At 39.9% G+C, this 13,258-nt stretch overlaps 1 protein-coding gene across 2 annotated transcripts in view; it reads right to left on the bottom strand.

Annotated features, from left to right (window-relative positions):
- Positions 1 to 13,258, bottom strand: part of HERC3 (HECT and RLD domain containing E3 ubiquitin protein ligase 3) — a 124,058-nt gene that overhangs the window by 42,171 nt on the left and 68,629 nt on the right. For both annotated transcript variants that reach the window (XM_023195425.2, XM_023195426.3), the window contains 7 exons: positions 12,842 to 13,063; positions 11,804 to 11,895; positions 10,793 to 10,923; positions 10,060 to 10,220; positions 7,625 to 7,701; positions 3,539 to 3,663; positions 1,862 to 1,921 (listed from right to left, as the gene is read on the bottom strand). In XM_023195425.2, the coding sequence (XP_023051193.1) occupies positions 1,862 to 1,921; positions 3,539 to 3,663; positions 7,625 to 7,701; positions 10,060 to 10,220; positions 10,793 to 10,923; positions 11,804 to 11,895; positions 12,842 to 13,063 (868 nt within the window). The remainder of the gene's footprint in view (positions 1 to 1,861; positions 1,922 to 3,538; positions 3,664 to 7,624; positions 7,702 to 10,059; positions 10,221 to 10,792; positions 10,924 to 11,803; positions 11,896 to 12,841; positions 13,064 to 13,258) is intronic.

Genomic DNA, 13,258 nt, shown 5'->3' with positions numbered 1-13,258 from the left:
CCATCTAGAACAGGGTTTCTCAACCTTGGTACTATTGACTTTTGGGGCCAGAGGATTCTTTGCTGGGCAGGTGGGAATGAAGGATGTTTAGCAGCATCCCTGGGTTCTACACACTGGATGCCAATAGCAAGTCCCTCCCCATTGCACCAACCAAAAACGTCACCAGAAACTGCCAAATGTCCTTTGGGGAGCAAAATCAACCTGGCTGAGAACCCCTGTTCTGGAAGGCCAACATCAGCATAATCCAGAATATCTTTCCCTGGAGGAAAAAACTAATTACTAAATATGAAATGAATTGTGTGAGCTCATTCCAACTGCCTTAATTATAAAAGTAAATGACTTTATAATCTCTAAATGTAACCAAAGAGAGTTTCTGAAGTGACCTCCTGCAACCCAGTTAGGGACTCATTTATAGGGAGGGGGTGATGATGGTTGAATTTAGGAGTCAACATGACTAGATTAAGGAATACCCAGGTAGCTGCTAAAGTATTATTTCTGGGTATGTCTGGGTCAGTTTTCTGTAAGAGATGGGCATTGAATTAGTGACTGAGCAAAGAAAATCCATCCTCATCCAGTGTGGGTAGGTACCACCCAGTCAGCTGAAAGCCCAGACAGAACAAAAAGGCAGGGCAAAGACAAATTCTTTCTCTCTCTCTTCTGGAACTAGGACATCCTTCTTCTCCTGCCCTTGTACATCAGAACTCCAGGTTCTGTGGTCTTTGCACTCCAATACTTACACCAGGAGCCCCCACCCATTTCTCAGGCCTTCAGCCTCAGACTGAGAATTACACCATCAGCTTCCCTGGTTCTCAGGCCTTTGGACTTGTACTAAGCCATGATGCTGGCTCACCTGGTTCTCCAGATTACAGATGCCTATGGCAGGATCTCTCAACCTCCATAATCAGGTGAACCAACTCCCGTAGTAAATCTCCCCCCCTCTAGATAGACAGATACATCCATCTATCTATTTATCTCTCTCCTATTTGTTCCATTTCTCTGAAGAACCTTGACTAACACAGGGATCGAGGGGTAGGGGTGGGATTCACACAGAGAAATGAAGTCTAATTCATCTTGAGATCTCATTAGCCTGGTCACTGGCAGAAAAGGATTGATAAATAATTAGGACTTGGGATCACCAAAGATCCAAACCCATGATAAGACCCTTTTGCTGCATCAGGTTCCTGAAGGAGATATTTGCAGAAGGGTAAGACTAAGAAAATAAACATTCTATTTACTACTGGGGAGTTCAACCTCAAATATAATTCTCTGGTGAGCTGGGCTGGACCTAAATCCAAGGAGCCCCTGAAGCCTCCTTAGAATTACTCCCTAAATTCACTCTTTTTGAGAGAAAAAAATAAATATAATAATAAAAATTTTAAAACTATGGGAAAGCAAACCAAAGAAATCAAGAAGATTATTTGAGGAACTAAGAATTTAAAATTATGACACATCTTAGAATACTCTGAAAATCTTACTGAAAGAGATAAAGTCTCTCTCGGTAATCTGCTTTTCTGCCATTCAAGTATGAATCAGCATTGTTCTTCCCCATTCCAATTTTTGTGCAAAGCATCAGCTTACCCATTAAATTAAGGCCAACCACCATCAAAGAGAAGAAAAGTCTTTCTTCACAGCCTTTGCTGAGTAAGTATTTGCATCACACGTGGGGTTTTAATAAACTTTTTTTAAAAAGAGGGGGCCTCACTATGTTGTCCAGGCTGGAGTTCAGTGGCTATTCACAGGCATCATTATAGCATCCTAAAGCCCCAAACTCCTAAACTCAAGCAGTCCTCCTGTGTCAGCTTTCCAAGTAGCTGAGACTATAGATACACATGAGAGTTTTTAAAGGCTCTAAGTCACTTACTTTTTTTCAAGAAAACTTCCATTCCAACAGGCTGCAGAAGATAATATCTGAACAACACCACTGCTCAAAAAAAAGAAGGGTGGGGGAAGCCTTTAATAATTACAAATAAATGGTTATTTAAGTATCAACAATAAAGTAATCATTTACTCTAGGATTTAATTAATAGCAGCTCTTTCTTAGTCAGCTGAAGCTTTGGAAAATGTGCATTTGCTTTAGAAAAACAGGATGTCACATCTCAAAATGAAGAAGAACTTAAGTTTTCCATGTTAGGAAAAAAAAAAGAATATCAAAGCTCCTGAAAGAAAACCTCTTGTCCCAATAATGTTCTTGAACATTTTCCTACCACCAAGCATCTAAGAAGTGCCCTATCTAAACTCCAAAGAGAAACACAGAATAAAACCAAAAAAGAGAAGCCAAGGTGTTACTTCCCGAACACAGAAATTATCTTTGCAAATTAATAACTGAAAAATTACTTCTATTTTGCTGCATATCTGAGATGGAAATTAAAAAATAAGCGAAACAAGCACTTATTCCCATTACCTTCTATTATACAGCTCTGGGGAAACAGCTAATTCTGAGGACCCAAAATGAAACTGGACATCAGGAATCCTGGGCCTTTCCATTCAGTGCAAGGGAAAGGGAAAGAATAACACAAATATACGCCTGGGGAGGGGATTACAGTAGTTTCTGTTAACCACATAATTAGATCAGGAAAGATCTTTAAAGATCATTTCTTCCATCCATTCATTTTATAAATAAGAAAACAGACAACTAATGGTAAAATGTCACAGTTTCCCTTGCTGGACCCCAGCTAGCCCTCATGTCCTCTCCCCTGCTACCCTTCCAGCCTGAGTTCCTTGGCAGAGCCATCCTATGGCTAGAGGGATTCTGAAGACTGCCACAGAGCTGCTCTAGGGTGTTCCTAATGCTCTCTTGCTCAAAAAATTACTAGCTCAAGTGCCTCAAAGTTTGGAGTCCTGGTCATTTGGCCCACTACAATCTATGTCATAATGCAGGAACCATTATGTACGTTTCTGGGGATAACCACAACTTAATGCACAGAGCTTGATTTACTCTTCCCAAGAATCAGACTTCGCAGAAAAAAGTGGAGAGGCTGAGGAAAGCCAATGAAAATGTGTAAGAATGTGCAAAGGAAAATTATCCTTTAAATTTGATAAAAGGTCTCGATCCTACTAACTGTTTTTGTTTTTTTTTTCTACCACCTGACTCTGAATTACCATCTCAATCATTTTGAATAGGAAAATGCTAGAAATTATTAAGATTAGGTAAGATAACAGCTGTCTCAGATTGGGGATGTTTTGGAACACGCATACACTAAAACCCATGGGAGTTACACAACCAGAACGCTGAGCTCTCTTAGCAGAATCACCAACTCAGGCCTTCATCAGTTGGGATTTTTAAGATCTTACAATGAACAAGGCAGGTGGAGGCATATACTGTGTGTAAGAATTGGAGATCCACCCATTATGTTATTTGGGGCTAAGGAGATCAACCCTGAAATAGTAACCAAAAAAAACAAAAAACCACGATTCCCTAAAATGCAAAACCCCATTTACATTCACAGTATCAATATGCAAGTAGGGAAAATCACACTAAGCTAAGAAGTTAAGACATACTTTGTAGAAAAAAAAAAAACGAAGACAAGCAGCCACATACTTGATTGTATTTGCATTGTTGTGTTCTGAGAGTTTTTGTCTCCAAACCGCTATGGTTTCATCATTTATTAAACTGGTATAATGTGCTTGGTTCATAGTCCTGAAGTCAACAGCAGGAGAAGAATTCTGGAGAATTAAATGTAACAGTAAAAAGAAGAAATTACGTAGCATGGATCTTGTCTCCTCTCCTTTCTCCCACATATTCTCCATTTTATGTTTCACTTATGATCTAAATGTTGTGGTGTGGCACCCAGATCTCCTCCACCCTTCAGAATGGAGGCTCCTGACAGATCCCAGCTGGGCTGCTGTCCAGGACTTGGCGTTGACTGTTGCTTCACTATCACATCTAATGGCAGGTAGAGGCACGGTGCAAAGGTCCAGTTCCCTTGCCTCAACTCAGGACTGGCTGAAGGACCTCACAACTTCAGTGCTCCTCATGGGACTGGCTGAGGCCTCTGTTACAACTGATTTGCATTTCAGCCCCTCCCTCTGCCCAATCCCGCCTCCATCATCCCTCAGATATTCTTCTAGAGAGCACTCTCCCAAAAACCTTTGAGTCTCGGGTCTGTTTTCCAGAGAAATCAACTCAGTACAAGATTCCCAGACTTCTTTCCCCTTTGCTTTGAATCACTGTAACAGCAGGTTTTTAAGGTATTAGTCACCTGCCATAAATGTCCACCAAACTTCAACAAAATGTATTACAAAAGAGTCAGAGTTCAGTTATAATCTATATGACAAACAACCTATAAAAACAATGACTCTTAATTTCTTGCTTCAAGTATGTAGCTATTATAAGAAAAATGGCAGAAAAAGATGTCAATAATGTATGTCCTCGAACATTCCAAATGCTGCCCAACACTGTGCATCTTTTATTCAGTGAGATTAAAGAAAAAAAAACAAAATAAGCACTTTCCTTTTCTAAAATTGCTTGTTTTCAACTTATTTTCCCCAAGCCTTGTTCTTGATCAAGAACTAAGAAAAAGTTGATGGTGCTTTATACTCCTTGTCTCCAGTGAAGAGGAAAAAGGTAATATTAAAGCACTCATTCATCAGCTCATGAGATCATTTTTTTCTCCTTTGTAACTACACATAAAAACAAAACTTTCAAAGTAAATTTTCTTGGTTACTTTCCCATAGCTTCAAGTTAAGGTATCATTATGGGAGGAAGGAGTAGAGCATGTAATAAAACAGATGCCTGACAAAGTTTGTGATCATCTGGTTATTGACAACTATTCTACTAAAATGGCCACAGATATCTATGGAGAGAACAAAAATCATCTTGAAGTACATACAGGGAAGTCATAATCCAAAGCAGATGCTGGAGTACACACACAGATTGTCTTTCTACCTCATTCTAAAACCATTGTTGTTATGTAAATTTTATTTATTTCCCCCATTCAAAGGGGCAGCTGAACATCGATTCTAACACAAACCTACAATAAAATACAGACTTGGAACTATTTTCTCATTCCTCATCATATGTCCAATAAACCAGAGATGCCTTGGGTGAAGCACAAGTTCAGAATCACTTAAAGAACCAAGAGAAAACATCATTCTTCCTGTCTTTAATACATACAGGCAAAAAAAGGAAAAATTGCTCTTAGGTCAACTTCGGCTGGACTTTGGATCACCATGGGAATGTTCGATAATCCTGATGACCAAGTCATACTCCAGACCAATTAAAGCAGAATCTCTAGAGGCATCAGTATTTTGTAGAGCTCCCAGGTGATTCCAGTAGGCAGCCAAGGTTAAGAATCACTGTTTCCGGAAAAAGATTATGAGATAGACACACACACACACACGCACACACACACACACACACACAATTCTAACAATTCCAACCACATTCCCTCTTCAGTTCTATCCAGGGAACAAAATGAAAGGAAAAGGAGATGCTATGGTTTACATTCACTAAATTCCCAAGACCTAGAACCAATGTAGCAAAGGGGTATCTGACTATAACTCCTTCCCTCCCTTCTTTCACCTAAGGCCTGGCAGTAATGAATGAGTCATCCTTTTATAAAAATAGATGCTGTGGCTGGGCGTGGTAGATCAGCCTGTAATCCTAGCACTTTGGGAGGCTGAGAAGGGCAGATCACTTGAGGTCAGGAGTTCAAAACCAGCCTGGCCAACATGGTGAAACCCGTCTCTACTGAAAATACAAAAAAATTACCCAGGCGTGGTGGCGGACACCTGTGATCCCAGCTACTTGGGAGGCTGGGGCAGGAGAATCACTTGAACCCAGGAGGCGGAGGTTGCAGTGAGCCAGGATGACGGCACTGCACCCCAGCCTGGGTGACAGAGTGAGACTCTGTCTCAAAAAAAAAAAAAAAAAAAAAACATAGAGGCTGTAACTATACAGGTGCTTTTTCTTGGTTCTTTAAGTGATATGGTAACAGGGTAAATATATGATTAGATTAGCCTCTGTATCTAAATAATCATCCCTGGTTAATAGTTTAAGTAAATGTGTATAGGTTTCCGTTTCTCCCAACTCGTCAAAGTCATTCTCTGTCCAGCTTTTTAAGAGTAACATCTTCTTAAGTAATGTTTACTTTCCTTTTTTTGTGTGTGACCTTATGCTATGGGTACCTCTCCCTCTTTCCAGTTGTTTAAACTTTAACCTGTCCTGTCTCTCTAATAGTATGCTACTTCACTTCTTTCTCATCAGCGTGTTGTTTTCCAGGCCCAACAGTGTTAATTACAATAATAAAAATCAGTTACATATATCAGATACTGTATTTATAAAAGAAAACTAAGTTTCATGTTAAATTTCACAGGAAAATTAAAGTTGGATACTATTATTCAAGTCAGTTACCAGGGAAATAAATACTTAAAACTCTACTACCTATTGACAAAAACTGATTAGCTTCCACAAAGTCAGTGCCTTTTGTATTTTGTTTTATTGACATCTTGAAGAAATAAAGAATAACCTCAGCTTTCCTCAGGATTTCTCTGTAACACACACTGTGAGGCTGCGTCTAAAATAAACTGCTGCTAAGGCAGCAGTTCCAAATCACACCAGATGGTAGCACTAAGCCACCTTCTCTAGGCACCTGACCTGGAAAATAGCTAATCATCAGCTTTAGCTGTCCAGCCTACAGCCTCAGGCTCCACCAGGACCTTTTCCAACAGAATCATAGAACCAGAGTGACTAGAAGGCAAAAACTTTGTGTACTTAAAGATAGCTAAGTATCAAACTAATAGAGAAAGTTTCCAAGACCGAAAGAGCTCCTGGTTTCCACAGTTGTTCATTTTCTTCCCGGTCAATTCTGACTCCTTTATCATCACTAACAGCCCCTTCCCTTGCTCCTCCAGGAGAGCATAAGCATCCATGCACCACTCAGAGCTGGTCCTGTTGAAATGCTTGCTGAATAAAAGCAGGAAAGGTGGGGAAGGAGAAGAGAAGAGAGGAAAGAAAACACAGGGGAAGGAGTGCAGCACTGACAACAAATCTGTGCAGCTGTTTTCAGACTGAATTCTTCCAGCAAGGAAGAGTGGCAGGAATTCGAGCCCTGTCACAGAGACCTGGATCCACAGTCTACCTTCAAGCAGAAAGACAATCTCACACTGTCTTTATCCACTACAGTGATGCGGGAGACAATAGGAGGGAAATTTTGGTGTCATGTCATGAGCAGATTATAAATAACAAAATACATCTGAAAATTGTGGTATCTCTTACATATATATATACACTCAATCACATCAAACAAAGAAACCCACCAAGTTCTCAAATACCTAGCATTTGTTGCCACTTAACAGGGAAGAAAAGAAATGGAAAATCAAATAATGCCAAAGTAAGCACAAACTCCCTAGGCATCCTTTACAGTGTTTCTGGAACAAGTACAAATATAAATAAATAATTTCAAATTATAAATTAGAACTCCATAATACCAGGAGAACTGTTGGCACTTCAAGGGAGTTAAATGGAGACAATTTCTTCCAGATTTAGTTTGTTTATTTTAGCAATAACATAAGATTGGTAGAGACAAAGAGTAACATTGCTCTTTATGTTGCAATTACTTGTTAAAACAAATACTGGTTCACCATTATTCCTCCCTGGAAAGAAGAGTCACAAGAAAAATTTTACCTCGTATTTGGAGCAAAGTACAAAAGTTTGGTCTCCTCCAGAGAAGATCTGCTTAACGATATGATATTTAAAGCGATCTGTCAAAAAAAAATTCCGAAAGCATATTTTTCAATAATTGAAGTTTCTCCTTGATCCCCTTTCCTACTGTTGCAGAATACGCTTCAGAGTGGGTACCTATCCATTTTAATTGTGTCACAGAAGTAAGAAATCTTCTCCCCTGGCTCACTGCCTAGGACTGTTTCTACCTCAATTAAAAATAAATATATAAAATGGTATCCTCTACTCTAACTCTTCTTCTGCCCCTCCCCAACTGCCAGCGAATCCTGACCTCGTTTCTCTTTTCATTCTAACTCTGGCATGCCACTGACCTGAAATCTGAAATGGGCACTATTCTTTACGGTAACAAATAATTTAGCATGTGAGTGTGGTGGACCCATGCCCCTTCAGGATGAATCTTGCCGTGGAAGGACCTCCATTTCCTGCTCCCTGCTTCACCTCCCATTACACTGTGTCCATGGTGACAGTCTCCTACTACCACATTGCCTTTATTTCTAATACACCACACTATTTCACATCTTAGTGCCTCCTCCCTCTGAATGTGCCCACCAGAAGCATAACCTGAATGTGCTTCTGGCACTGCACCTTGGTGGTGCTCACACCAACTCCCTCACAGTCCTCTACACCTGGCTAACTCCAAATCATCCTTCAAGGCACAGCTTAAATTTCCTCTAACCACAACACTCCTCCATGCCTTCCTCTGGGCTCCCACATTACCAAGAGGGTTCCTAAAACCATGTCATTTACATAACTGACATTTACCTGCTTATGTTATAAAATCATTTTGGCAAACATCCAGGCACAAATTTAAGACCATGGAAGTCAGGTTATAATTCAACTTCAAAAATTTGAGGTTTCAAAATAACCAAAAAATACTTGAGTTGGTAAACTTCCTAAATAAATGTATTCCACGTGTGAGTACAATGTCTTGGAGAAAAGAATTTACAAATTACAGAGAAGAGGACACAAAGCCATTCTTTTGCTTTTGGGAACATCACCCAAACAAAATCTTGTTTATTTATATTTTAAGTTGCACTACATTTCAGATGCTCACATATTCATTCCAAAAATGTCTACTGAGTGACAAGTTCATGCCAAGTCCTGTGCTACATGCTAGGTTTACAAAAAGGAAAAGAGTTTGTCTCTGTCCTTGAGTTTCTTATAATCCAGTACTAAAACTTATGATGGTTACTGTTTCAAACAAATTCCTGAGCAAGCCATAAGTGTGTCACTTTATCAACTTCAAAATCAAAATTAATTACTAAATTACACTTCCTTTTAATGATTCTCTAGCTCCATTTCAGCCTCAGATTTATTATTTCAAGGTGAAGAAGTCATTCAATATTAATGACTGCCTTACTTTGATTTCCAGTGAAACCAAGACTGTTATTTAATTATTTTTTAAGGGAAGAAAAAAAATGGCATAAAAAGAAATCACATCATGTTATGTACCAAAACACAAATAGCAAAGTAGAGGTAACATAGTACACAGGATTTAGAATGACCTGAGTTTAAATCCTGCCTCCAGAATCTATGTGATCTTGGGCAAATTACTTGACCTCCTTAAGACTTCCTTCCCTTATCTCTAACATGGGGATAACAACCACTAACTAGTTCTTAGGCTATTTTGAGTGCTTTGCATAGTAATGAAACATCATTAAGCATTCAGTACATGCAAACTATCATTATTAGCAACAACAATAAAATGTATACACCACCACCAACGTCTGTGAAAACAAAGTAACTGGTATAGTTTGAATGTATGTTCTGGTCAAAACTCATGTTGAATTGCAGTAATCCCCAATGTTGGAGGTGGGGCATGGTGGGATGTGTTTAAATCATGCGAGCGGATCCCTCATGAATGGCTTGGGCCCTCCCCTTGCTGAGAAGTGAGCTCTTGTTCTGAGTTCACATGAGATCTGGTGGTGTAAAATGTATGGCACCTCCCCTCCACTCTTTCTCTTGCTCCTGCTTCTGCCATGTGAAGTGTCTGCTCCTCCTTCGCCTTCTGCCATGATTGTAAGATTCCTGAAGCCTCCCCAGAAGCCAGGCAGATGCCTGTATCATGCTCCCTGTAGAGCCTGCAGAACCGTGAGCCAATTAAAACTCTTTCTTCATAAATCACCCAGTCTCAGGTGCTCTTTATAGCAATGCAAGAACGGCCTAACACAACAGTATTTCCTGCCTTATTTATTCTCTAGGATCTCAACTATAAAGTTTCATGCATAGTTAAGTATTGAAATTATTAATTGATGTTAAAAAATACCTTATCTTCATTCCCTCCAAAAGACCCCAAAGTAAGTAACAGCTACATATTCTGTAAACAACTGTTTTCATCACTTAAAATACCATTAATTTCCAGAGACGATCATTCTTACCAGCTCGGGCTGAAAGCTGGCCACTGTGGGCGGCCCAGTAACCCTTGACAGGAGATGGGCACTTGACATTACAAGTGTGCCCAGTTCCTAATTGACCTCTTGCTCCACAACCAAATGCATAGATGAGTCCGGAAGAAGGCACAAAGGCTAGGGTATGTTGTCTGTGAAAACATAATTTAATTCATCAGCACAGTTTCTACTAATGTGGATGTACAGTCTGACTCTGACTTTTAACTTCCACATGTGCACAGCACAGGGTGCTCCTATAGAGTCTTCCCCATGTTAACACGTGATTCTTCTTGCAGCGGCTGCTCTCCATAATACTATCCTTCTCTAATACTCTAGATCATGAGGAGGGTGGCAAGTCAGAAAACAGCTAAATGATCTGCTGCATGTGGCCCCTGAGATGAACGGAGAGAAGCAGGGTAGACTCAGGCAAAAATTTCCAAGAAGTTCTTTGGGACTCTCTTATTTTTCTTTCTTTATCCCTTCCCTACATCCTGCTACTCTTTATCCCAAAAGAAGCCTAATGTCTCCATGTTACTCTGCTTATCTAAAACCCTTCCTTGCCACACTCTACCAAGGTCTTTCTCCACATTTCACCACAGGCATGCATGCAGTTAAGATCTCTTAAAATGACGGTCACTAGGTATAATCACATTCTTCATCACTACAAAGGTAAGACCCATTTCTGGGTCCAAGTGAATACAAGGAAGCTTTGAGGAGCACTCACCTGCCACAAGCAATCTGAGTTACTTCACTACCCATCAGTTCTAGAACTCTTCTAGGATTAACCTCATCATTCATGGAGTCATGTCCAAGTTGCCCACAGGAACCAGCGCCAAAAGTAAACACACCTCCACTCTAACAAGGAACAAACACCATATGACTTCCCTGTATCCTTAAGGGTACACCTCTAAAACCTGTATACAAAATGCCTATCACAACAATGTGCACAAGAGCACTACATTCACTTGACACTTTGCCAAAATCACTTTGTAAGGATATTCATTAAATAGAAAAATAATAAAAAGGGAATTTCAGACTGTATCTTTATGGAACAAAGACAGCACTGCTCAAAGGAATGTGTGCCTTCTGTAAATTTTAAAAATTGTTTAAAAGCACAATGATGTGTTAGGAAGCAAAATTTTAAAAAAGGAGAAACAAGGAGCTAGGCTAAATGAGATGATTTTACATATCATTCACATATAAGAAATTAAGTGCTCTACAAATTCCTTGGTAAGTAAGCTGTTTTTTTTTTAACAGCTGTATTTAAATAATTTAAATAAATGTTAAGGCATTTTATTAAAGTGAACCTACAATAATATTTGCTCAACATAAAAATACATTTTCATTCTCTCTAGAATATATTTAGAAGCAAAAGAAATACGATTATTTTAAAACATTAAATTGTTGCTTCTTTTTTATATATTTAAATGATTTGTTTTAAAGGAACATAGGATATATATACATAAATGTATTTACTGTCCTATATTTTAAGTTATTTATATTGAACTATTATTAAATGTTACTAAGACACTCTACAAGATTACCAAAGAGGATAACAGAGACATAAAAAAGTAGTCTTTTTCTATTCCTTTGGAAAACAACAAACATAAAAGAGAGCATTCGAGTTCAAGCCACAACACTGTAATCACACACCATCACTACACGAAAATAATCAAACAATTCTAATCACCCATCTTATCCCCAGCACCAAAGTAGAATACTCTGAACTCCTTACCTTTGTGAGAACTGCTGTGTGTTCTTCTCCACAACTAATATAGACAACTTTTTGTGTGCGTAAGAGTTTTACATGGCATGGAGACTCTCGATCTAGAATAAATTAAATATCAGAATATCACTACCATTTGACTTTGAGATGAAATACACACAACTCTCTTGGCATGAATTTTGGATTCCTGACACATGTTCTTTCCTGCCTGCATCTGTACTTGGATACGCAACAGACTTCTCAGTTTTAATTTACCTAAAACCTAACTCATGGTTTCCCTACACTCTCCAACCCTGCCCACTCTCCAGCTCACTTTACCACACACACATAGTTTTCCTCATTTCAGAAACAGTCATTTTGCCCCTCCAGTTGTTCCTTTATTTCAAACCACACATCCAACAGTGAACAAAACCAACTGGCCTCCTCTTCAAAATACATTTAAAATCTGACTTTACTCCCACAACCTCTACGCTGGTCTTCCAGCTTCCCCCTTGACGCACTACAGCCAAAGCCAAACTGGATCATGCCTCTCCTCCAAACCCTCAGGTTCTTCCCCTCTCATTGAGAAAACCTGCCCCATCCTCACCCTGCCCCTCAGGGCCCTGCATAACTGGGTCTACACAACCTCTCTGACCTGCAGCTGTGCTACTCTTCCCCTTCTCTCCAACTACATCTCTTCCCACATGAGCGCCTTTGCACACCCGGTTCCCTCTGACAGAAACGTTTTTTTACCCAGACATCTACATGTCCCATTTCCCATCTGATTTCCTACAGGTTCTGCTCAAACATTTTCTTATCAGAGGGGCCCTTCGTAACCACCTTCTGTAAAGCAGAAAGCTGCACTCTCAAACCCTGTGTATTTACTGCTTTTGTTGCACCTCCACTCACTAGAATACAGTCTCCACTAAGACAAGGATGTTCTCTATTTTGTTCACTGTTGCTCCCTTAGTATCTCACATGGGGCTAGCACATAGTAGATTCTCAAGAAGCATGTGTTAAATGAATGTTCTTTTAAACTAAATACATACATATGAAGGGTTTACCTACCTTTTTCATCACTGAGCCCCAGCTGCCCTGCATTATTCATCCCCCAGCCAAAAACAGCTCCTGAGAGAGACAGGGCAAAGCTGTGAGCCCCTCCGGCAGCCACCTGAGCCAGTGGGATCCCCTCCAGGGACCTCACCCTCTGCGGGCTGGCTTGAGAGGGGAACTCCTTCCCTAAGCCAAGCTGCCCATGGCTGTTCTTTCCCCAGGTGAAGAACTGGCCATCTGAAATAACAGGATAACTGGTATTACCATAAAATGATACAAGCTCCACACACAAAAATAATCTAGTTACTAGGGTCATTTGCCAGTTGCCCCCCAACAGCAAACCCACCCGAGAGCAAAGAACAGAGACACTTCATGCTGTCAGACTGCCAAAACCCAAACTCCCAAGTGATAACAGAGAGGTAAGCTGAGTCT

The sequence above is a fragment of the Piliocolobus tephrosceles genome, chromosome 3, assembly GCF_002776525.5.
Source record: "Piliocolobus tephrosceles isolate RC106 chromosome 3, ASM277652v3, whole genome shotgun sequence".
Classification (NCBI taxonomy): domain Eukaryota; kingdom Metazoa; phylum Chordata; class Mammalia; order Primates; family Cercopithecidae; genus Piliocolobus; species Piliocolobus tephrosceles.
This window is presented reverse-complemented; position numbering and strand designations above follow the sequence as displayed.